The 22,325-nt window shown below is 50.6% G+C and overlaps 11 protein-coding genes across 11 annotated transcripts; 4 read left to right on the forward strand and 7 right to left on the reverse strand.

Annotated features, from left to right (window-relative positions):
• Nucleotides 1-39: 39 nt before the first annotated feature.
• On the reverse strand, nucleotides 40-2,041 carry CONPUDRAFT_101782 (glycoside hydrolase family 18 protein). The gene is made up of 6 exons (XM_007768797.1): nucleotides 1,782-2,041; nucleotides 1,722-1,733; nucleotides 1,609-1,662; nucleotides 1,117-1,561; nucleotides 820-1,057; nucleotides 40-767 (listed from the first exon to the last, which is right to left on the reverse strand). The coding sequence occupies exons 1-6, from the start codon at nucleotides 1,811-1,813 to the stop codon at nucleotides 160-162; spliced, it is 1,389 nt and encodes a 462-aa protein (XP_007766987.1). The 5' UTR covers nucleotides 1,814-2,041; the 3' UTR covers nucleotides 40-159.
• Nucleotides 2,042-2,215: 174 nt separating this feature from the next.
• CONPUDRAFT_136287 (GTP-binding protein 1) lies at nucleotides 2,216-5,125 on the reverse strand. The gene is made up of 16 exons (XM_007768798.1): nucleotides 4,821-5,125; nucleotides 4,529-4,759; nucleotides 4,317-4,473; nucleotides 4,172-4,266; nucleotides 3,986-4,121; nucleotides 3,761-3,933; nucleotides 3,567-3,712; nucleotides 3,465-3,516; nucleotides 3,335-3,409; nucleotides 3,120-3,277; nucleotides 2,940-3,058; nucleotides 2,854-2,890; nucleotides 2,775-2,805; nucleotides 2,698-2,715; nucleotides 2,493-2,645; nucleotides 2,216-2,440 (listed from the first exon to the last, which is right to left on the reverse strand). Exons 1-16 carry the CDS (start codon nucleotides 5,046-5,048, stop codon nucleotides 2,411-2,413), a joined length of 1,839 nt encoding a protein of 612 aa, XP_007766988.1. The 5' UTR covers nucleotides 5,049-5,125; the 3' UTR covers nucleotides 2,216-2,410.
• Nucleotides 5,126-6,114: 989 nt separating this feature from the next.
• On the forward strand, nucleotides 6,115-7,630 carry CONPUDRAFT_164144 (uncharacterized protein). Its single transcript, XM_007768799.1, has 3 exons — nucleotides 6,115-6,428; nucleotides 6,481-6,732; nucleotides 6,788-7,630. Exons 1-3 carry the CDS (start codon nucleotides 6,194-6,196, stop codon nucleotides 7,573-7,575), a joined length of 1,275 nt encoding a protein of 424 aa, XP_007766989.1. The 5' UTR covers nucleotides 6,115-6,193; the 3' UTR covers nucleotides 7,576-7,630.
• Nucleotides 7,631-8,581: 951 nt separating this feature from the next.
• CONPUDRAFT_52012 (formate nitrite transporter) lies at nucleotides 8,582-9,770 on the forward strand (the record flags this gene model as incomplete). The annotated part of the gene is made up of 10 exons (XM_007768128.1): nucleotides 8,582-8,689; nucleotides 8,745-8,881; nucleotides 8,933-8,975; nucleotides 9,030-9,096; nucleotides 9,151-9,204; nucleotides 9,252-9,306; nucleotides 9,356-9,437; nucleotides 9,487-9,546; nucleotides 9,615-9,642; nucleotides 9,697-9,770. The coding sequence occupies 10 exons, from the start codon at nucleotides 8,582-8,584 to the stop codon at nucleotides 9,768-9,770; spliced, it is 708 nt and encodes a 235-aa protein (XP_007766318.1).
• A 418-nt stretch (nucleotides 9,771-10,188) lies between these two features.
• CONPUDRAFT_152189 (phosphatases II) lies at nucleotides 10,189-10,883 on the reverse strand (the record flags this gene model as incomplete). Its single annotated transcript, XM_007768800.1, has 2 exons — nucleotides 10,189-10,800; nucleotides 10,854-10,883. The coding sequence occupies 2 exons, from the start codon at nucleotides 10,881-10,883 to the stop codon at nucleotides 10,189-10,191; spliced, it is 642 nt and encodes a 213-aa protein (XP_007766990.1).
• Nucleotides 10,884-11,102: 219 nt separating this feature from the next.
• Nucleotides 11,103-12,355, reverse strand: CONPUDRAFT_53196 (alpha beta-hydrolase; the record flags this gene model as incomplete). The annotated part of the gene is made up of 2 exons (XM_007768208.1): nucleotides 11,103-12,111; nucleotides 12,168-12,355. The coding sequence occupies 2 exons, from the start codon at nucleotides 12,353-12,355 to the stop codon at nucleotides 11,103-11,105; spliced, it is 1,197 nt and encodes a 398-aa protein (XP_007766398.1).
• Nucleotides 12,356-12,542: 187 nt separating this feature from the next.
• CONPUDRAFT_51664 (uncharacterized protein) lies at nucleotides 12,543-13,047 on the reverse strand (the record flags this gene model as incomplete). The annotated part of the gene is made up of 3 exons (XM_007768109.1): nucleotides 12,543-12,618; nucleotides 12,667-12,868; nucleotides 12,927-13,047. 3 exons carry the CDS (start codon nucleotides 13,045-13,047, stop codon nucleotides 12,543-12,545), a joined length of 399 nt encoding a protein of 132 aa, XP_007766299.1.
• Nucleotides 13,048-13,179: 132 nt separating this feature from the next.
• On the forward strand, nucleotides 13,180-16,536 carry CONPUDRAFT_121586 (MCM-domain-containing protein). The gene is made up of 10 exons (XM_007768801.1): nucleotides 13,180-13,201; nucleotides 13,255-13,487; nucleotides 13,543-13,858; nucleotides 13,908-14,079; nucleotides 14,128-14,555; nucleotides 14,611-14,745; nucleotides 14,800-15,681; nucleotides 15,747-16,055; nucleotides 16,117-16,272; nucleotides 16,327-16,536. Exons 1-10 carry the CDS (start codon nucleotides 13,199-13,201, stop codon nucleotides 16,429-16,431), a joined length of 2,739 nt encoding a protein of 912 aa, XP_007766991.1. The 5' UTR covers nucleotides 13,180-13,198; the 3' UTR covers nucleotides 16,432-16,536.
• Nucleotides 16,537-16,771: 235 nt separating this feature from the next.
• Nucleotides 16,772-17,005, reverse strand: CONPUDRAFT_53342 (uncharacterized protein; the record flags this gene model as incomplete). The annotated part of the gene is made up of 1 exon (XM_007768216.1): nucleotides 16,772-17,005. A coding segment is annotated over one exon (234 nt), but the record flags the coding sequence as incomplete, so codon positions are not given.
• A 2,660-nt stretch (nucleotides 17,006-19,665) lies between these two features.
• Nucleotides 19,666-21,228, forward strand: CONPUDRAFT_89135 (uncharacterized protein; the record flags this gene model as incomplete). The annotated part of the gene is made up of 11 exons (XM_007768802.1): nucleotides 19,666-19,690; nucleotides 19,748-19,771; nucleotides 19,830-19,886; nucleotides 19,939-20,062; nucleotides 20,126-20,152; nucleotides 20,206-20,240; nucleotides 20,308-20,497; nucleotides 20,561-20,644; nucleotides 20,699-20,897; nucleotides 20,956-21,030; nucleotides 21,076-21,228. The coding sequence occupies 11 exons, from the start codon at nucleotides 19,666-19,668 to the stop codon at nucleotides 21,226-21,228; spliced, it is 993 nt and encodes a 330-aa protein (XP_007766992.1).
• A 397-nt stretch (nucleotides 21,229-21,625) lies between these two features.
• On the reverse strand, nucleotides 21,626-22,189 carry CONPUDRAFT_30861 (uncharacterized protein; the record flags this gene model as incomplete). Its single annotated transcript, XM_007768090.1, has 1 exon — nucleotides 21,626-22,189. A coding segment is annotated over one exon (564 nt), but the record flags the coding sequence as incomplete, so codon positions are not given.
• Between the last annotated feature and the right edge of the window lie 136 nt (nucleotides 22,190-22,325).

Genomic DNA, 22,325 nt, shown 5'->3' on the forward strand with positions numbered 1-22,325 from the left:
ACTCGGCCAGGTTCGACAGATTCGCCGTAAGTAAGCCCATGCAAACTTAGCACTTATCCATTGAAATCAGAAATACGTACTGTATAAGGTATTTAGAGTAATATTATTACAGTAGAAACTGTCCCATGTTGTAAACATATGCACTTCCGAGATATGTGATTACCGAGGAGGTCTGCCCATCTGATTCCTGATGTTGTCGTACTGGCTCCCTTCGTACCTCACCCAGTTCGGCGTCATGTCGAGAGGTCCAATGTACTGGTTGACTACCTGCACTAGGCTGGGTCCGGGAACATACTCTTTCCCAGGTGAGCCTTCGCCCTCGACAACACGATGATGATATCCGGTGTCCTTGTCGCCACTGAGCTCCCAGTACATACTCCCACCTAGGCCGTTCTCCTGAATCCACCGAGCCTTCATCGCCGCAACAGCGTCGTTGTCGTACGTCACAAGTTCGCCCGAATTCCCGTCGTAAGAGTAGCTTGCGACTTTCCCTTGATCTACATAGACTTGAGAGCCAGGGGTAGGAAGGAAGCGATAGTCGTATGACCCGCTCTCCCAAGTGCCTCCGCCTTGGCGGCTACGATCATAGTCCTGGCCGATGCCCTGAGCGCCAGCAAAGCTCCTTCCGTACAGAGGAAAACCGAGTACTAGCTTTGAACGATGTACACCACGGCTCTCGTAGAACTCCACTGCTTTCACACCGCTGATGTTTTCTCCGTAAAGGTTAGCCTGGTGATCAGCCACGCCTTCCGGATCACCGGTACCAGCTACAGCAACAAGAGTCAGGTAAGGCAAGGAAGTGTGGAAATGAGAACGAACAGAAGTCATAAGCCATCAAATTCCAGAAATCAAGGGACTGGTCCATCATGCTGATGAGTGACTGCTTTTGGGACGGGCTTGGGCCACGTAGCCCATGTTTGTGAAGGGCAGGTAGGAGGGGCTTAGCGATGTGATGAAGCAGCCTTTCGCCAAAATCCGATCCCCTTGCATGATGCTCGCCACCACTGTATTGCATATCAAACACTTGATAAGACCAAGCACTGCAGGGAACTGCAATCTATGCATGGTTGAATAATGAGGATCTGAGGCGTAAATCGGAAAGCTAAGGCTGCTTACAGTGAGCAAAAACCGGCAATATCGTCCACCCAAGAGACGATTCTTGGCTTCGGCATGTTCATCCAGCGCGAACCGAAGTTCTCTCAACAGCTCTGCGAAACCAATGGCTTGCTGCGGGTTAGAAGGATATTCGTAGTCGATGTCAAGACCGTCGAAGCCATAGTCCTCCAGCAGTTGTACAGACGATCTGACGAAATGTGCACGAAGAGACGAATTGACAACAATGGGGTGGAAGGACTCCCGGTAGCTCCATCCACCAATGGAGAGAAGCGTCTTGAGATGCGGATTCTCATGTTTGAGTTTGTAGATGGCCTCGAGATTTCCATACAAATTACGACCAGCTGTCTCGGCCGAGCCCTCGTGGTGGATTTCTACGTCTGCCCAAGGGTCCGACAACATGACCTTGCCGGAATGGTCGATCTTAGCAAACGCATATAAGAGGTGACTGGATGGTGTTAGAGCATCGTGTTAATCATAGTATTGACGACCTACGTCAAATCCCTCGCAGGTATGAGGTTGGGAGCAAATTTGCGGTCGTAAATACCCCTGTCGAAGTAGGTTAGCGCGGTTCTCCATGGCTGCAAGCGAACGGAGTCCGAACGTACCAATTTGTGAAGCTACAAGATGGTGAGCACGGAACGGCCAGGTCGTTGGAAAAGACTCACTATCCAACGCTGTATTTTCCTTGGGTTTGCATGTCTGGATTATCCAACGGAGCAGCTACAAGACTTGGTTCCGCAGCGATGTCGTCAAGGGGACTTGAAGTTGTAGTAGGTGAAACTGGCGCTGGAGTATGCTGGTTCCAAAGGACGTCGCGTTTATACCAGCCAAAAGATATGAGGAGCGTCGTCACGCCCAATAAGATTATTGCAATCTTCCGGCGGGCGGAGAATCGAGAGGCGGGTTCGGGAACATGACCGGCGTCATCTGTTGGAACACGCTGGTAAGAGGCAGATGCCATGCCCAAAACGGGTATGTCAGGCTTCTTCAAGAACACCACATGAAAACATATGAATATTCCTTGTGCTCGGCTAACAGTCAGACTATTTATGGCCATGGAAGGATCGACACGCACAACATGGAATATATACAATATGTGGAGAATCTCGGCAGAAAAGGTTCTGGCCTTCGTATGATCAGCCCGGAAGGCATGTACACAAACATGGCAAAAAGCATGCCAATAACGTATGCATGTTGCACACCTCATGATCAAATGCAACGAAGTAATCGTACACTTCGTACATACGCAAGACATTAACAAATCAATCAAGATCACTTCTACTTCCCTAGCTCTCTATAATAATCGTGTTATAACTCCAAGGCCCTGAACTCGATCAGAGAAAGCACGAAGCCTTCAGCAAACCGTTCTGACATACCTTTGTCTTGCCTTCTCGGAATAATAGTTTCATCCCAACTTTGACGAACTCTGGGTGCGAGATGAATTCGAATTGCACTGTTGCTCGATCACCTGTTCGTAGTATGCCGTGAGGGTGATCCATGGATATTATCCGAACGGTTTGCCGGACAGCCTGCGTATGTGTAAGCTGTGCGTTACCGGGAGCTAACTCCAGTCGGACTCACCCCGCAGTGAAGCATGGCCTACATCCAAACATCTTGGTCATCATGGCATCCCACAAGCGAGTACGCATCCAACGTACCTGATAGTTCCGTTGCAAGGTAGTATTATGACTGAGAGAAGGTGAGCTTGAGTATTGTATTCTCGCGAAAGGGACGCACTATAATATAAGAACCTGTCCTTCAAATTGGCGAACCACTATTCAAGGGTTAGCACGTTGAACAGTGTCATTGAGGTAACGGCGTACCCTTGGGAGGGGTCTCGGACTTGTGTACTATGATCATTCCCTTTCGAACTGCTTGCCTTTTCACCCGCTTCAATGCTAATGCGACGCACTGTCCCGCCTGAGCGGTCATCACGTCCGCCCTGTTGATTCATAACCATCAGTCTCTCTTGACTTGGCTAGACCAGGAGCTCATGTGCTAACCTTTTACGCTGCATGCTACGGATGACAGAAGTTTGATAGTGCCCGTTTGCGTCCGGCCCGAACATGATCGTGTCCCCGGTCTTGACCCGCCCACTATTCAGGATACCGTTCACTACGGTTCCAACGTATGGTACAGACCACACCTCCGTTATCGAGTACTTATAGCGGAGCGCGTTAGCGCTGATATAATTATGGCCCCTGGGAAAACCTCAAACCTCTAGTGGTTGATCGATGGCTGACTTCTGATATTCTGCTTCGGATGGAGGCAGAAGGTTCAAGAATGTCCGAACCTGGCGTTTCATGAATTTCATGAGAAGGGGAGTTTGCTACGAAACATAAACCTACAAAGTCCAAGCCTTCGCCAGTAACGTTTGATATCGAGAATATGGGGCACTGCCTGTCATGAGTGTCAATGATGTAGATGCCCCAAGGAAATCAGTGTCATGCCGTTGTGCAGCGAAGGTCTGCGATATTTCTATCGCTGTCTCCATAGACTTGACGAATACGGGAGCTTTCCTGCACCCGGGGCTCTTTAATATTTTCGTCACCTGTCCAACAGTCTCGGTCAAGACGTTTGCTGGAGTCATATCAATCTACAGCGCATCAACACACAGCGGTAGGGTGATGGCAAATCGATGCACCTTTGTGACACAAACCACGACGGGCACATTCAAGGCAAGTGCAATAGCCAGGTGTTCCTTGGACATGCCGATAAGTCCAGCATTTGCTCCGACCATCAACACGACGCAAGAAGGCGCGCCTGACGTCAAGCCGTATAATGTGGTCTTTAGATATCGCTCGTGTCCGGCAAGATCTTGGAAACATGTCAATTAATACAAATGATTTAGACATTTCAGGCGACTGACCGATGAACGACACAATCTTCGCCGCCTGCTTGGATATTTCATCCCAGCTGAGCTTCTCGCGACGTATTGCATCAACGTCGCTGGTGTTGGAGGCATTGGGTAATATTGGGACTCCAGAAGTCGTAAACCCTAATATCTTAGGTAAGGTCAGTGCACGCATTAAAAACGATATTTAATGAGGCATACCTCCATGCCAACGCTAGACGTCCGACCTGTCTCAGCTTCGTGCTTATGTCGGAAGAGGCCCACTCGCGCTCGTCCTCTTCCATCATCCAGGGCGCCTATCATGAAGAATAAACGACTGAAGCAAAATTTTGCACTTGTGACGGACCTCGTGTAAGCACTCCGAGAGTAGTCGACTTTCCGCTGTCGACGTTGCCAACCACGGCGCAGCGCACCTCGGGAGTGTGTGCCACATCGAGAGGAGGAATGCGCAATAATATAGTTGACCGTGGGTGGTCCGCACCGCCTTTGAACAGAACACAGGTCTATGATGATTGAACGTATAGCAAGTTGAACAAGGGTTGGAGACGGTGAGCCCACCTTCCCTCCGATCTCTTCCAATATACGTCTGAGTCCATCCTCTAGTGACCTGACCTGCTCCTCGGTCCGTGTAGCCCCTGTCCAGTCATCGTTGGATAGTGTCTCGCTAGCGTACAACTTGGCATGATTTGGTCGAGATCCAATGTGGAAGATGAGTTCGCCTTGGTGTCGAGTCAACAATGCTGCAACGGCATCGCGAGCATCATCGTGGTTTCCGGCGGAGAGGAGCTCCTGTCGAGAGCCTGGATGTTAGTGTTGGGTATTGTGGGTTGACACTAACTTGAATGCATACCAAGATTTGTGCTGCTTCCTCCTCTTCGGAGAGTTCTGATTGATCCGTGTTTGGCTGAGGCTTGGATTCATCATTGTGTACTTCCTGACCCTTGAGTACCTCCTGGCCCTTGCTAGTAGCAGGTTGCTCTTTGGTAGCTGGAGCTGATGCTACTTGGCCACGCTGCTTAGCCAGCTCTCGGGTGTGTATGGCGTCTATTTCGTTTTGAAAGTTCCTTAGTGTTGTCATGATGCCTGGGGATGCGACTCAGATTACAACCTCCTCTGCGAGTTCTCCAGGCTCAAGTACTGGTGGCAGATCTGAGGCCGAGTCAGGCGAGCCTGTGAATGACTTGAAATGACTTGTGTCCACTGGTAGCTGTGCAGTCCAAATTGCAAAAGGGACCAGCTTCTCGACACATCCGTGGATGTGGGCACCGCAACATGTCAGCGGCGTGACGTAGCTACCCCAGCCTGCCGATACAAACCTATACAAATATGCTCATCATACGCATGATCAGCTGCAGCTGTCCAAACGAAGTGATGTGCTTATATAGGGTAACCAAAGATCCCATCACTGTGACTTCGCGACAGTGCGTTCAACACGCGGTTTGGATTCCAACGTCCATCTCAACGCGTGCCCTTGGCGTGCCCAAGTTCACAAACCCCTACTCAGGCAACCCTCTGATACTAGATCTCCTGCTTCCCCCCAACTCTATCTCGTTCATGAGACCCCATGGCATCTCAGGCGTCTCAAGCAAGCTCTAGCTCGCAGCCAAATTACCATATCCTCTCTGGGACAGTTCCTGGACAACTAGACAAGTCCCAACCCGCACGGCTCCTTCGTTTCGCGCACTCCACCCTCTCTTTCGCGTCTTTTGACCCGCTCACTGCACATTCTGGTGCGGAAGTTCCAAATGTCCGATCCCTGACGCTGGACGAGGAACAGCCTCGTCCCAAACGCATTGTCATCGAAACTACGCCACAGGGTGCTAAATACTGGCGGTTCGTGCCCCGGGCGCGATTAGACGAGGGAATCACCAACGAGGGCTCTTGGCCGCGCCTAGTGGATGTATGCGGGTGAGCACACCTTTGTTATCTTACTCGTCCCGTCTAAAACTCCAAAGTCAACGCGTCTATTGTGACCAGGACCAATGGGACATCTACAAACTCGATCCCTCATACCAATGTGTCGTCAAATCAGGCAACACTCTACCCTCGATTACCAAAGTCGGACCCTCGGAACCGGAAATTGAAGACTTCGCTGAACCGGCAAACCGTAAACGACGAACATTTTCCGCAAAGGACATATCCATGCAAGATGTCTCCAAACACCGTCGTATCGATCCCAATGCAGAGGTCGATGATGACGATGAAGAAAACGAAGTTCGTAGCATGATTGTCGATGATGTTCCGCAAGCCACGTACGCCGCTCGCAAGCGTGCAGCGGAGCTTCACCGCAAAGAGGTCCACAAACGGCGCGAGCAGCGTTGGCAGGAAAACAAGCAATTCCAACAGAGGTATGCTAGTGCGGAAGAAAGTCAAAGGAGTCCTGCTTTAGCCGATGCCTCAATGATTGACTTGACCGACGAGAGCCAACCCTCGGGTTCTCAGGATACGAAGCGCAAAGGCAAGGCTTTGTCGATTCCTTCATGCGTGCTGATCTAAGTCAGGAGTAATAGGTGTCCCAGATGACGGGCCGGATATGCCTCCGACCCCGACTACAGACTATCCGAGAACCTATGCTCCTGGCCGAAAGGGCAAGCGGACTCGTACTGTTTCCCCCCAAAGCATCAGACAGCAGTGGGATGAAAAGAGGGCAGGCTTCCAAAGCCGTAAGCGTACAAAAGTGCGGGGTATCAACGAAGATCATCACCACGCTCATCACTATGGTCTCTGGGAAGAATTGCGAGAGCAATATGGCACAAAACAACGTACGCCGAGAACTACTCGCTATTATTATATGTTGACGGGGTCAACGCACTGCAGAGCGTCGGCCTGGGCGCACGCGGGCTACAACGGAGGATCCGTGGTCGGCGGGCCAATCCCAAGATGGCCAAAACACTCAATCGTCCAGCGACACGCAGGTGGAAGACCCAGAACGAGAAGCGCACATCTCAGAATCTATACGCAAAATGAGCGAACTCAATGAAGACCGACCTCTTTGGGAAGAGGAAAGGCAAAAACGGGAGACTCGGGAGCGAGCTGAGGAACTGACCAGGAGAGCCAAGGCAGAAGAACGCAAGAAGGCGGAAGTGCAGCGCGAGCGAGAGGTCCAGCTAGATCAGGAGGCCGAAGAAAGGCGCAGAGCAGAAGAAGAAGACAAAAAGAAGGCGGAGAAGTCGGAGCAGCAACGTGCAGCCCGCAAGCAGAGGCGGGAACGCTGGAACTCGGGTGTCTGGACAATACAGCGCGCTCTGGAGCGGTACAAGATCATGGGCGAGGAGTTCGACAGTGAAACATTCGGGCCGGACTCACCAGTGACATTCTATGATATACCCTGGCCCGTTCTCTACGCCCCAAACAGGTTCACCGTGGAGGATATCGACTGGAGCGCTATAGAGAAGTTCTTTGAGTCTGTGCGTGGCCATATGCGCCCCCAGGACTTCAAAGAGTTTGTGGAGAGGAGCCACAGGCGGTTCCATCCGGACCGTTGGTCAGCACGCAAGCTCTGGTCGGCTGTGATGGACGAGGAAGAGAGCAATTATATCGAGGTTGCGGGGAAGGCAGCCTCACAGGCAATCACCCCGTTGTGGAGGGACCTCAAGCGCAGATAACTGGTTATTGATCTATTGTTATCGTTGTATTGTTACTAGCTAATGTTTGTCAATCAATAGTACCACGTTTGACGTGCATGGTCGCCGAGAAGCGAAGTTTGATCATCTATGTAGCTTCCTTCGGTCACGCCTGCAAGTGAGCCATCTGGAATGATTCGTGTGGCGCACCGAACGATTGGGTAAACAGTGCATCAGGGTGTACAGTAAGTACTTATTTGTACTGTATATTAGTGCGACGTGATCGCTCGCTACGTGGTCACCGCGTCCCGACCTGCTTGAAGCATCTCATGCTTCCCACTGCGAACTTTATGAGACACGTACTCTGGCTCTGGATTGGTGGCCGTATGTCTCAACCTCCGCTTTCTATCAAGATAGACGCAAGCGCTGAGAACTTTTCAAGAACATCAAAACCTTGGCACCTATACTTATATATAGGACACCCTGGAACCCTTCTGTGCCTCTCACCCAATTGATGTGGTTGGTTGAACTTTCATCGGACTCCAATCGGACTCTCACCTATGCTCGCCCACATGTGGACCCTTGCCTTATCCAAAAAGAAAGCTAGATTTACAAGCCCGCTTTTTGATTGAAGATGCTGTAAATGTTCGCTTTCCATAGTCTCAAGCCTCTTGGTCGGACTGATAGATCGAGGTTCTTAATTCCCAGCACCCCGCGTTACCCCACGCCGCCGGGGATGTCGACCTTAATGTGGGTTTTCGTCGCTTGATAGACGCAACGGGTGGCTGATGCATGATATTCCCGGTACCTTTCACGGTCTAAAAATTGGCCGACGCGATTCAGTTCCCGTCAAGACACGGCTTTTCCGTACATTTGTTGGAAGCCTCCATTTCCCCAATCCTGAAAAGGCCCTTAGCATGGGAAGCCGCCCTCGTAACTTCCCGCACCGCCTGGTATATAAGCCAAGCATTGACGCCGCCAAGGGGGTTTTGAGTTTGCCCCCAGACCACCCTGGCCTTGTGTGTTTCTCATTAAAAGTTCCACCAAGATGGCCTCTACTGCGAGCACTCTGAAGCCATCTGAAGTCACTGTGGCTCTCATCAACCAAGCAGTGACGAAGCACAGGACGCGGTATGATAAGACATTCGTCAAGGCGGTAAGGTGTCGCTCCTCGTGTAACGTTTGAATGAGGCGCTTATTCAGGCATTTAGTTCATGGCAGGGGTCATGTTGTCCTTTGGTGGTCTTCTCGATGTGGTCATTTCCGGTGGATCGCCCGGTATTGCAGCCTCCAACCCAGGATTGGTCAAGGTGATGGGCGGCTTTGTCTTCCCCGTTGGACTCGTCATGTAATCTTGTCTGCCTTCAAGCTTAGGTCAGCGTTGACTAACTTACCATAGGATTGTGCTGCAAGGCTTTGACCTTCTCACAAGCAACTTGATGGTGAGCGTCGGACTTTAATTTTGTCAATGGCACCTAAGCTTACTAAATTCGCAGACATTCCCTATGGCTGTTATCAAAGGTGCCCTGCCCTGGTGGAGCATTCCAGTGAATTGGATCATTGGTAATGATTACTCTGGTCAGATCGACAAAGAACCGTTGGCTCATCAGTCTCTAGTTACTTTTGGCAACCTCGCAGGTAGTCTGTTCTTTGCTGCCATTCTGTCGAAGTGTAAGTGAGATGCCGTGTACTGTCGCCTAAGCTCACAAATATTACAGACACGGGTTTGGTTACGGACGCTCCGTACAATACTTACATGCAAAGTTTTGCTATGTATGCATTTTCTCCATACAAACGGCATCACGCACTGATAAAAGGCCAGCACGAAGGCTGTCACTCCCCAGTTCCATGAAGTCTTTCTTCGTGGCATTGGCTGCAACTGGCTCGTTTGCGTCGCTGTCTGGGTGAGAGCGTCAGTCATCTATCTCAATATATGCACTCATACACTTTCAGCAAGCCACTGGTGCAGCTGAAACCTACTCAAAGATAATCGCAATCTGGATCCCTATTTGGGTCAGTCCTTCGCCCCTTGCAACTGGGGTTCCCCTCTTACCTTGCCTCTTACTGATGACCGTGGACAGGTTTTCGTTGCCTGTGGCTTTGATCACGGTTGGTAGTGCATCTATTTTTAAACTAACACCCGGCTCATGCGAAACTTCGTAGTTGTCGCAAACATGTTCTCTTTACCTTTGAGCATTATGCTACACGCCGACGTACGTATTGTTTTGCTTTACTAAAACAACGTCTTGCTCATTTCCTTTAGCTGACGACCGCTGAGTATATTCGGAGGTAATCTCGCCTGCAATCTACTAAAAATTTCGCATGACATCTAAACTTCTTCTCATCAGGTCTTTGGTCCCGTCCTACATTGGAAACATAGTCGGTGGCCTGCTCGTTGGACTCCCAGCGGTCTACTTTTACTTGGGAGACTACGAAGCCGGGGGCCTGCGTGCCGCTGAGGAGGCTAAAGTAGAAAAGGCCGCTTCCACGAGCAGTGACAATGGCAAAGAGTAAGGTTTCTCCAGGCGAAGTTCGCATACCGCTTTTTCTATACCTGCCTGTCTTCATCTACTTTATGCCAGGGTTTCAATCTTGCATGGATTTCGAGATGATTGCATGAAGAGCTCGTTTGTTACAAGGTATGCACGCCAGAGGTTAAGCCGGTACAGACACACGCTTCAGTCGGGCCTCGTAACGCATGAGCTGCCACATAAAGCCGCGGTTAGGGCACGCGATAATCCTCCTCGCCCTGACAAAGTCGAAAGCCTGCATCACCGACATACCCATATTCACAACCAGAAAGGCGATAACAAACGTCGGGCTCCTGCTGACGCCCCATACGCAATGCACGAGGACGCGCGCTTGGGGAACGCTATTCAGCACCTCATGGATCCATGCCGAGACGCGATCGAAGTGCGAGAGCACGTCCTCGCTCATCGTGTCGTCGAGCGGGACTATCAGCTGGCTGACGTCAGGCGCGTACTCATACCAGGGCTCGCGCATGAGGGTGACAACATGGGTGATACCGAGCCGCTCGAGTGCAGTGGGAAGCGTCGCCGTGTACACGTCGCTGAGCCACAGTTGGCCCGGGAGGATTTCACTCGCTTGGGGGGCGAAGTCCTCCATCGTGGCGGGCATCTTCCGCGTGCACAGCAGGCGGAGGCGGCGCCGGTCGAAGTAGTCTTCGTTGGTGGTGGCATTTCGCGTGATAGTAGGTGGGAGAAAGCTAACAGAAGAAACTATAGGAGGTGCAGTGCTACCGTGATTCTGTGAACATCATCGTGAGCACACAGACTATGTCCATGAAAGGGTAGATGGACCTGGTTGTCTGTGTCCAATGAGCCAGCCATCGCACGTTGCTGAAGATTTCAGGAGATCGAGAAAGGGAGTGATTGTTCGACTGCTAAGTCGTGGGGATGACTTGAATGATGACAAGCAGCGAAGAAGAGGCGGCTTTTCATAGTCTGTAGAGCAAGCTGGACTGCGATAAAACGGTTTGAATGCGAATATAACGACACGTCGCTGAACCATTGTAGACGCGCGGAGCGATTTTAAAGCCGGCGGTTGCATCACTGTAGCCACTTGCGAATGTAGGCAATCGTACGGTCACGCTGGGGATGCCAGTTGAAGATGAGAAAGTTATGTACAGACTTTTCGACCTCAAGTAACGTCACTTGACCATCGCCATCGCCTTCTCCCATGTCGGATGACATCTTCTCCTTCAGGGTGCGGATCGCATCTCTGAATCTCTCAAGCTTGCCGCAGACAAGAAGTGTCCGAGGGAACCCGTAGAAATTTGAAGGATAGGAACTATACAAGCAAGCGGGAGAGGTATAGCGGGAGGTTGTAATGAACTCGAGCCCAAGAGGTCCGGCATACGCGACTTTGGAATAAAAGTTTCGAGTCTGATTCTCGGGGCCGACAAAGTCCGTTGTGTTCACGAGTGTAGATGAGCCTGGTATCTCGTGAGACGTACTTAGGTCAACCCAGGGGGACAGAAGAATTAGGCTCCCTGGAGGTGCAGGTACATTTCCACCGCTGTCGCTGCGATACTCGACAAGGTAGCGGACCAGTGAAAACGCGATGTTCCCGCCCGCTGAGTCTCCAACGACAACAATGTTGGAAGGGTCAAACCCGATTGTCTTCACCAGGTAAACATACCCAGCTAAAGCATCAAGCAAGGCCGCAGGAAAAGGAAAGCGCTGCGAGAACGGTGCGGCAGATGCAAGACGATACTCGATTGAGAACGACCGTGGAGCAGCCTCCACATGTTCAATTAGGCAGCGGTCGATGTTGGCAGCAAAATCTGACGGATGAGCGGAGAGCTGCACGAACCCCCCTCCGTGGATGCGATAGATCACCTTTTCACCCTTTTGCGCGGGTGAGTCGTGCTCTAAGTTGACGCCTACACGACGATGCCAGTAGCCCGGGATCCTTTCCGGTTGTACCCCCGCGATACAGGCCCAGTGTACAAGGTCCCCAACGATGGCGTGGGCGGCAGCGTCAACCCAGACACCTTTAGCTCTTGTTGCAGGCTTAATGGTCCTATGGTCGGGAACTGGTAGAAATTCTCCCGTGCTGTAGACGATGGGCTCAACTTGTCGATATCAGTCGGACTCATGCTCGGAACTTACTTTGAGAATATCTCAGTAACTTGCTTTATCGCGAAGACCATTACGGCATGGGCAAACGACCATTCAGAGCACGGGCGAAAACGAGGAATCAGGAGGAATAGCGACCACAAAGGAATGCGCACGAGCAAGCTCGTCAATTGAAAGGTGAGATAGAGTGCTTTCCATGGCTGCTTTCTGTATGCGAACATGATTGAGGGAATAAGGAGTTGCGGAGACGGAGGAGGTGAAGGCATGATGGCATTTATGAACCAGTGTACATTCCGATTCGGCTGTGATGATACGTCTCGACGAAGTCGACAGCAGAAATTTCACACCTGTGCCCATCAAGGATATATCAACTGATCTTGGACGTCAAGTCACGACGGCGCGGCTGTGTCATGGGATTGCTCCGCCATCGTCCGGAACGTTATTACTTTCAGAGAGGGGTGGAGGCCAATTTGATAGGGGTTCACTACAAGAGAATAAGTGAAAAAGGCAGAAGAAGGACACCATGACCCACGTCCGCTTGTCCCAGACGAATTCGCTGCTCCGCTCTAGTCGCCTCTGCGCCCACCATTCGGCCCGGTGCTGTAGCCAGGTTTCCCTCCGTTGTTCTGGGTGCAAGCCCTTGTTGCTCATACAGAACTTGAAGTCTTCCATTTTCTGTTTGCACTCGGCCATACGGCCAAATCTATAGAGTGACTTTACTTGTGTCCCTAGGACTAAAGTATGATCGTGAATTCATGGCAACGAAGTGGGGGATCCATTGGACAAACGCACCATTGCAAAGGAGAAATTCGTCGAAGAGGTTCAAGCAGGACGGTATGTCATCAGTGGTTGGGTGCACCTTCGAAAGATATTCTTGTTCTTCCTTGACCACTTTATCGAAATTGTGGGCCATTATTCGATAGTAAACGTACTCTAATAGCTTATTGTGGTGGGCAACGAGCAGTGGGAGAAACGCGCTTTTGAACTCCGACTAATGTGAGACGCGTGCGCGTGTTGGACGCGCTCTCCGTTTCTTTCCTCTTCCCTACCCCAAGCCCTGCAACATGGTATTGGTTTCCCTTGTATTTTCCTGTCGCTGACACTGAAATACATTATATAGTCTCAAACTCCTAGAAGACCCAAGCGCACTCGCTCTCCTGGCCTTGACTCGTCGCCGCCTCAACAAGCGACACCGCGACGTGAATCACTGTCATCTTCTTTGCCCCCTTCATCTCCCCCTGCCCCCTTCTCGGATACAGATGACAGCTTGGATGAAAGAGATGCAGTACGTGACATTGACGAAGGCGATGAGGATGCCGACGGCGAAGATCTGTTTGGCGAGACTGTTGAAGAGTAAGCCTTGAGCATTGTAGATTGTCATCAGGATGTCTGATGATTGTTTGCTTAGAGATTATGCCGTAAATGAGGGTTTGGATCGCTACTCAGAGCAAGACATTGATGACGAAGGAGAATACGGAGCATTGTCGGCTGATGCCCGCCGAGCTGCCGAAGCACAGATGACCCGTCGCGATCGCCTGGAGCGAACAGGCCGACGAGGTGGTCGAGCCTCTAGACGAAGTCGTGCACCGCGCTTCTTAGAAAGCGATGACATGCAGGACGAAGATGCGCTGGATGATGAACTTGGCGTTGCCAGAATGAAACGTCGCACCAGACGACAGTATGACGAACGACGAGACATCGACGACTTGGATGGCATAGAAGATGTAAAGCATTTGGGCCGTTGCTTAAGGGTCATGCTCATGTTATTCTTAGGAAATACCTCTCGAACAACTTAGTGACATAAAAGCGAAGTCCATCGCAGAATGGATTGCCGACGAACGTGTCCGCCGATCTATCGTCAAACACTTCAGGCAGTTCCTGATGACCTATGTTGACTCTGGAGGCGCTTCAGTCTATGGACAACGCATTCGTAATCTCGGTGAAAGTGGGTGATATGTCTCCTGCGTCGAATCAAGCTTATCTCCTGCCATAGCCAACTCCGAGTCTCTCGAAGTGTCTTATCTTCATCTCGCTCTGTCAAAACCCATTCTTGCATATTTCTTGACCAACTCACCTTCAGCCATGCTCTCAATCTTTGATGAGGTTGCTCTAAACGCTATTCTCGTGTATTACCCTTCCTATGAGCGCATTCACTCTGAAGTCCATGTTCGAATCTCCGACCTTCCGCTTAGCTCTTCCCTTCGAGACCTTCGCCGCTCCAACTTGAACACGCTCGTCCGTGTTTCGGGTGTAGTAACGCGCCGAAGTGGAGTATTCCCCCAGCTCAAATATGTCAAATTTGATTGTCGAAAATGTGGAGCTGTCCTAGGGCCATTCTACCAAGATGCCACCAAAGAGGTCAAGATCAGCTACTGTGCTAATTGTGAAAGCAAGGGGCCGTTCCCAGTCAACTCTGAGCAGGTTATAAAGGCACTATTACACGCGTTGGACCCGTCACTAATTGGAACTTTGATAGACTGTCTACCGAAACTATCAGAAGATGACTTTGCAGGAATCCCCTGGCTCCGTGCCCCCGGGTCGTTTGCCGCGGCACAGAGAGGTCATCCTTCTGTGGGACCTTATTGACAATGCCAAACCTGGAGAAGAAATCGTGAGCTTACTCTCACCCATTTGATCTCGACTGTTGGCTGAATGCACTTCACAGGAAGTCACTGGCATTTACAGAAACAACTTTGACGCGTCGCTGAACTCCAAGAATGGTTTCCCAGTGTTTTCCACGGTCCTCGAGGCCAACCACGTCAATAAGAAGGAAGACTTATTTGCTGCCTTCCGACTGACTGAAGAGGACGAGAAAGAGATCCGCACCCTTGCTCGCGATGAGCGCGTCCGGAAGCGCATAATAAAGTCCATTGCTCCGTCGATCTACGGGCACGAGGATATCAAGACTGCGATCGCGCTTTCGTTGTTTGGAGGTGTCTCGAAGGATATTAACCGCAAGCACAGGATCCGCGGGGACATCAACGTCTTGTTGCTCGGTGATCCCGGCACAGCAAAGTCGCAGTTCCTTAAGTACGCTGAGAAGACGGCTCACCGCTCCGTTTTCGCCACCGGCCAGGGTGCCTCGGCTGTGGGTCTGACAGCCAGCGTTCGCAAGGACCCAATCACGCGTGAGTGGACCCTCGAGGGAGGGGCGCTTGTGCTTGCGGATAAAGGGACCTGCCTCATCGATGAGTTCGACAAGATGAACGACGCCGACCGGACGTCCATCCACGAGGCCATGGAGCAGCAGTCTATCTCTATCTCGAAGGCCGGCATTGTCACGACGCTGCAGGCCCGCTGTGCGATCATCGCCGCGGCGAACCCTGTCCGCGGGAGATACAACCCAACCATACCCTTCCAGCAAAATGTGGAGCTTACGGAACCCATCCTCTCCCGTTTCGACGTTCTGTGCGTTGTCAAAGACGCCGTCGACCCGGTACAAGATGAGCTCCTCGCGCGCTTCGTTGTCGGCAGTCACCTCCGAAGCCATCCCAAGTTCGAGCCCGAGACTGAGGAGATGAGCGTCGGCACGACGCTTGATGCCGACGTGAGTGAACACTGTCTCACTAACCTTAGTTGTATGCTAGCTGACTGTGCTGATCATTGCATTAGATTATCTCCCAGGATGTCCTTCGCAAGTACATCATGTACGCTCGCGAAAAGATACGACCGAAGCTGTACGACATCGACAAGGACAAAATTGCCTCGCTTTTCGCGGACCTACGTCGCGAGTCTATGGCCACCGGCTCGTATCCGATCACTGTTCGTCATCTTGAGAGTGTCATCCGCATGGCCGAGGCTAGCGCGAAGATGGCATTGCGCGAATATGTCAGAGCAGACGACATCGACGTCGCCATTTCTGTTGTAGTTGGGAGCTTCGTCAGTACGCAGAAGCTGTCTATCAAGAAAACGCTCGAGAGGGTATGTTGGAGCGTTTTTCGGTGTCCTTTTTATTTTCCCGTAGTTGACGTCGCATCACCAGGGATTCCGCAAGTATCTCACCCAAGCACGCGACTATGAAGAGCTTCTAGCGTTCATTCTTGGACAACTCATCAAGGACAAAGTTCGGTTCTTCCAGCTACAACGCAGTGACCAACCTGAAATGGTGACCGTGAAGGTTTCTGAGCTTGACGAACGGGTATGACCTTTCTTTAGCACCGTCATCGCTGTTGCTGAAAGATGGATTTATTAGGCCAAGGAGCACGATATCTACGATACATCCAGCTTCCTCCAGTCCAAGCTGTTCGCTAATAACGGATACAAGCTCAGGAATGGTGCCATCGAAAAGAAATTCTGAAAAATGTACCATTAATGATAGTCTTGTACTTGTTCGTCTTGTTTTTTTTCTTTGCTTTCCCGACGATGTATCACTTATGCTAAAATGCAATATGATGAGTGGTGGACTAAGCTGACGATACATTAGTATGATCATAGTAGCATAAGTAAATTCTAAGGTATAAATCTAGCATTCTAAGATGATGATACAGCCGCCGACTCTGAAGGGCGACTTCTTTGCTTTGGACTTGGTTCAGTGCCTGGCGACTCAGTTTTTGCCTCCTCCGCTTGATCTTCGATAAGTGCTGCACCTTCAGCAGGGGTGGCTTGAGGGACCTCGTCGTCGTCATCATCCATAATTTCTATGGACTGTCAGAATATAACATACAGGGAGTCAAAGACGAGAGCTCACCGTCGCCGTAGACCTCAGGATGCTCACGGAAACAGTCCTGCATCGCCTTGAACTTTTCCACGCAGTTGATGCCCTTTGGCTCCTCTTCCGAGTAGACGAAGCACGAAAACGCGTCACGGAACTGTTGTCCGCATGGGCCGTGTGCCATTCCTCCTAGACAAGGACAGTCCCAGTTGATCTCGCCAGTCTCCGGATTGAACGCGCCTCCAGCACCACCTTCACCACCTTCTGCGGAAGGTTCAGGTGACGGCGTACTTTCATCTCCAGAAGAAGCGTCGCGTTCTGTGGTCTTGTCCGTGGAGCCAGACTGCGAAGAAGCATCAGAGTCCGAAGGGGCGGTTTTCTTCGGAACGGGCTTAGAGGACTTGGCTGCCCATACAGTACAAGTTAGAGAATCTAGTAACGCTCCATTTGAAGGGAACGAAAGTAAAACCCACCTGCTGTCGATTGGTTATCTAGGTGGAGGGCAGAGCTTGTCGAATGTAATGACCAGAGCATGAACGAGGCGGCGGCAACAGACGCTCCCAATGCATATTTCCGGGTGTTTACAGAGCGCGCAGAAGTTCCGGCATGTGTAGACGCATACCGACGCGCAGAGTGCGATGCCTGGCGAGCGACGTGTCTGAACATGGCGATGGTGGGTGAGCAAGAAGTGCAAAACTGTAAACCAGCGGAGCCGGGACGAATGACGCGGGCCACGCAAAATCTTTGCCGAGACCGCCTTACAAACTCTTACAAATTACCCCTGTCCCTTTACGGTAACCAAGCGGCGTTCTTCTCGTTTACCGGTTGTTTCGGCGTAAAGTGCACCGCTTCCTAGTTCCTACCGCTAGTACTGGCACAAGCGCAAGCGCTGAACAGAGCGCCGGATTGAGTCCATCGTCAAATCGCTCGCGAAGAAGTACGTTGGCGCATGAAACACTATACTTAGACGGTCTATGTTGCTCTGGGACATCGCCCAGAAGAATGTTGAACCAGGTTGCTCGAATATTTTCTTCGCCCCGGCATTAAGTAGTCAGTAGGAAGAATATCGCTCGAAGTAATATTAAACCAGTCGTCCCTATCGAGTTAGAAGCAGAGGCGATGTTGGGCTGACCAACGATTGTGGTGAGCATGAGAACAAACGATCACGTCTACCGTAGAATTTTATCAACAAATGAAGCTTTGAAGTCGCGAACCACAAACACGAAACGAGTAAGACTGAACCCAGTCTGTACTTAATCCCCACTGTCAGTCTACAGCACTTAATAGTGACCATTTAGGAGCATGCAATAAGTTGTAAGAACGTTGGAGAATATATTATTGGATTTTATCGGTGGGCGCATCTAAATGAGGCTGACTTCGGCTTTAGACTCAGGCTTCAGTTGAGCGTGAAGCTCGAGAGCCAGTACACCGAAATGTAAAGCGAGGAGAGGAGCCGTAATGCTGCGGAGTATTAAGTAACTGGCTTTGTAGTAGTTTCTTGCTGGCTAGGTAATTGAACACGGGATGCATGGCGGTGGTCTCGGCATTAATGGAAGGGTATGTACTGATGATCCCAGAGTCATTTAAATTTAGGAGACCTATAGAAGTTGACATGTAGGGTGAGGTGCCGAAAAGTTGGTGCAGCTGGGAGGAATCTACATAGTACGGACAAGAAAGATAGATCTAGGAAGATGCTATTATTTCTTCAATGTTTGTCACTTGACGTTCAGCCTGCACACCCACTTGATGTCCTGCCTGCGTCACTCGCCTCGAAACGGCACCTGTCATTGGTACCAACCACAACGGGGCCCTGGCGCTTGCTACACTCAAGCTACATACACTTGCCACACATCCAGAATCAGTAGACTCAGCCACACAGCCTTGGCGTCGGAAAAGCTGTCAGCTACTCTGTCACACAGGAGACATAAAGTTCCGATCCAACAAATACATACATCCGTGTCCTCAGCCGGGATCTCCCAGGATCTCCCAGCAAATTTTGCCAGCAGTCGTGAAGGAGGACTACAGATGCTTCGAACTCCTGGGGCATCGTGGCAGACATGTTCGCCGCGGCAATATTAGATATCGAAGCTCGCATTGGCTATTATGCCCGTGTAGCACTCTTTGGTTCTTTGCCGGCTATTGATATAAGTATTGCCGTGATGTTGACAGCTTCGTTGCGGCTCAAGGTGTTCTCGGTGCAGTGTGGCGGCTCAAGAAAATCTTATTGAGTTATCCGCTGGAGCAAAGAATGCCGCACTGGATCGGGTAGGTTAGGCCGTTTTATTTCCTGCCCCCACGCTCCATGCGGGAGCCTCGCATGATTGTCACAGTCGAACAAAGTAAAGTACAGTCGACTGTACTGTCTTCTCGGTCGCTCAAGCGTTGAAATTTGAAAATAATAGGTTCCATTGATGGACAGCTGTCGAAATCGACGGGAGTATTTTCGAAGGAACAGATACCAAAGAAGATTTGGGCGTACCATGACCGACCGAGAAAACCTCGTTTCTGTCTGTCTAATAAACTGCCTAGACTAATGCCAGTAAGTGGTTTTTGAAGCACTTGTATATTTACCAGAACTCACAATAAATTATGCTTGCATACAGGAAGCTGAGGAAGCAGATGGTGAGTACTTTTAGCCATCTAACCTTCTCGAGAGAAGCTGTCAATAATTACTGATCATCAAGGGTTATTCGAGGGCCCTTCGAGATGTCGCAGAAGACACATATTGACGTGTGAGCACAAGCATCCACCTCAAGGTTGGGGGGGTTCTTGAATAGGCGATGTCTATGTACGCCCGATATTTAAGTAAGAAGCAGATTTCGCGTCGACTGCACACCTCATGTTCTCCTTCGCTCTGTAAACCCGATCGGCACACTCACGATGGGTGATTACGACCTGACTGTTGGTGAGTAGATAGTATAGACTGGCAGAGGATGATGAGAGACTCAGCTCAGATGTTCAGGCACGTTGATTATTGGCATTTTCTGTGCGTACTGTTATTATGTTCGTGTCAATCAAATTGCCCCGGTCTGAAATAACTGCAGTCAACACATATCTATACGGTCTTGTCAGTCATCAGTTTGCTGCATACTATCAGGCCGGTAAGCGTTGATTTCTGGTGTTCGCAGACGTCTCTCATGGCTCCCACTCCAGGTTATGATGATGGAAAGCTTGTCAAGTATGTTCAAAAGCTGGATTTGCTTGAACTTACTCACACTCGCGTCGACAGGCTCATGATCCTCTTCCTGTTTCTCTTGGACACATTTCACAGTGGAGCGTGAGTAGAGATACGCGCCGCTTTCGAAATTATGCACTCATTGCTCTTTTATAATTCCTCAAGTGTGATCTATATGGCCTGGTACTATGCGTACGCAGACTCATTCACGCCACTTGGTTGCATACCGTTAATGATTTCAATAGCGTCACCAACTATAACAACCCAGATGTGCTTTCAAGTGCGTCCACATCTTCCACTCGTCGGGTACATACTAACCCTAGCCGAACCTCATTCTCAACTGATAGTCGAGCTGTGGCCTTACATGTTTACTCCTATTGGCACCGCTCTTTCAGCTCTTCTTACCCAAACTTTCCTTGCCGTAAGAATTTGGCGATTCGGTAGAAGCAGAGTCTTAATTGGCATCATCGGGGCGCTTGCAGTGCCCTGTTTTGTGCTAGGGATGGCTTGTGGTATCAAGGCATGGAACATTAAATAGTGCGTGTCCGTCTGACCCACCCCAGGGCCAATTTTGATATCCTAATATTAATATACCTCTAGCATGGCACAGATGGTCTCCATTACTAACCTAGCTACGGCGTGGTTAGTATCGCAGGTCACAGTAGACACTATCGTCACCGGTGTGTTAGCAAGTAACTATGGATGAATGTCACTGACAAAGGATAATTCATCAGTCAGCATGACCTATATGCTATCGAGGTCCCGGACAGGTTTTCAAAAGACGGACAACGTCATCAATCGACTGATTCGTGGCGCCGTTCAGACTGGGCTTTTCGCGGGCATTTTCTCCCTGGGTGATATGATTACCTTCTTGCTGTGGCCTGAGACCAACCTCTACGGCATGTTTGCTATTCCCATTGGTCGCATTTACACAAACGTAAGCCTTGACTGCAACCCTCGCTGATTAGAAAGTTCATGGGATTCCGTCCCTATAGACCTTGCTGGATACACTCCTCTCCCGCCATGATCTTCGGGATCAAATGACTGGGACGATCAACATGGACTCTATGGTAAGCCTCGAGGCTTTCTTCGTTAATTGATCTTTACAAAATCAGAGCGCTTGGGGACACGGATCAAGTAGGAACTCACGGACAATTACTAGCCGCCAGCTGACAGAGCTAGAAGTCCGCAAGGAAGTCGAGGTCGTCACCGACAACCGCTCTCTGTCGTGTGCATCTTCTGATGGCAAGGCCACTTTGACTGTTTGATCCCTTTCTGTCGACGCCTACATACCTTCGTTTAAAGACAGTCCCCTTGTTCATTGTACTAGTGCACATCGTGTCAAATAAAATAAAACGGCGATGCTTAGCGCTAGCGTAGATAAAGTACATGCATTGGATAAATAGATTGGATGGATAAATAATCCGTGATGCAGCCATAGGTGTGACTAGAAGTACAATGGATATCCTCCGTCTAACATGAGTTGCGCTACAGTCCGGTCCGTGATACAAGGCTTTCTTCTCGAAAAACCTGCAGTCTGCACCCGTCAGCGTACAACATTCATTTTTGTGTTATTCCTGGTCTTGTACGAGACTAGGTAAAATGTTAAGCTCCGTGGCACAGACTATGCATCGACTGACTACGCACCCTCGAGGCCACGATCGACTCCCTTGCCATGAGAGCATTCAGGCATCTCACAACTATACCTACGCCCTCCATAACATCGTCTCTCTCTTGAACAGGCACACGAGAGAGGATTCGCCGAAAGCGATCTGGGTGCCATTGAAGAAGGGCGGATCGAAGCCTGTCTTTCCGCGTCTGCTCTTGCGAGTGGGATGAGGAAAGGACGAAGGCATCGATATCGTCTGGCGAGATATCATCCGTGCAAGTTGGAGGGATCAGCAGAGGCCAAGGGATAGTCGAGAATGATACCGGCTCGTTCTTGAGAGTCATGAACGTGGCCCACCGCGCCTCGTACTCGATCCACGCCTTTGAGATCGCTCTGTCCGTCTCTGCCTTCTTTGCTTGGGTCTTTGCTTTCGCAAGTTCTACGTCCCGCTTCCGTTCCTCCGCGAAACGCTGCCGCTCGTTGTCCCTCCGCTGCCGCACACGGTCTTGTATCCGCGAAACTTCCTCCTGGACGAGCTTGCTCCGCTCCTTCTCCCTTTCCTTCTCCCGCCGCTGCTTGTCGAGATCCTGCCTCATCCATCGCTCCAGATCCTCGTCATACTCGTCCAAGAGGTCGTCCAAGCTCTTCCTCGAAGGACGTACGTGCTCGGGAGAATGCTCGAAAGAGGAATGGCGCCATGTCCCGCGGCCGGGACAGTCTAAAGATTTCCGTGAGCGAATATCCTCGCCTACTGTG

This window comes from Coniophora puteana (assembly GCF_000271625.1).
Source record: "Coniophora puteana RWD-64-598 SS2 unplaced genomic scaffold CONPUscaffold_4, whole genome shotgun sequence".
Taxonomy (NCBI): domain Eukaryota; kingdom Fungi; phylum Basidiomycota; class Agaricomycetes; order Boletales; family Coniophoraceae; genus Coniophora; species Coniophora puteana.

Coding starts and splice junctions, on each gene's coding strand:
- CONPUDRAFT_136287 (XM_007768798.1), bottom strand. CDS start 5,048: ATGACAACACTAAGGAACTTTCAAAACGAAATAGACGCCATACACACC. Junction 4,760..4,820: donor AGGAAGCAGCACAAATCTTG/GTATGCATTCAA, acceptor GGCTCTCGACAG/GAGCTCCTCTCCGCCGGAAA. Junction 3,278..3,334: donor CCATCGATCAACCACTAGAG/GTTTGAGGTTTT, acceptor CTCCGCTATAAG/TACTCGATAACGGAGGTGTG.
- CONPUDRAFT_164144 (XM_007768799.1), top strand. CDS start 6,194: ATGATTGTCGATGATGTTCCGCAAGCCACGTACGCCGCTCGCAAGCGT. Junction 6,429..6,480: donor TCAGGATACGAAGCGCAAAG/GCAAGGCTTTGT, acceptor CAGGAGTAATAG/GTGTCCCAGATGACGGGCCG. Junction 6,733..6,787: donor GCAATATGGCACAAAACAAC/GTACGCCGAGAA, acceptor AACGCACTGCAG/AGCGTCGGCCTGGGCGCACG.
- CONPUDRAFT_121586 (XM_007768801.1), top strand. Junction 13,488..13,542: donor TTTGGCGAGACTGTTGAAGA/GTAAGCCTTGAG, acceptor TTGTTTGCTTAG/AGATTATGCCGTAAATGAGG. Junction 15,682..15,746: donor GCACGACGCTTGATGCCGAC/GTGAGTGAACAC, acceptor TCATTGCATTAG/ATTATCTCCCAGGATGTCCT.
- CONPUDRAFT_101782 (XM_007768797.1), bottom strand. CDS start 1,813: ATGCAAACCCAAGGAAAATACAGCGTTGGATA. Junction 1,562..1,608: donor ATACCTGCGAGGGATTTGAC/GTAGGTCGTCAA, acceptor AACACCATCCAG/TCACCTCTTATATGCGTTTG. Junction 1,058..1,116: donor ATTGCCGGTTTTTGCTCACT/GTAAGCAGCCTT, acceptor AACCATGCATAG/ATTGCAGTTCCCTGCAGTGC.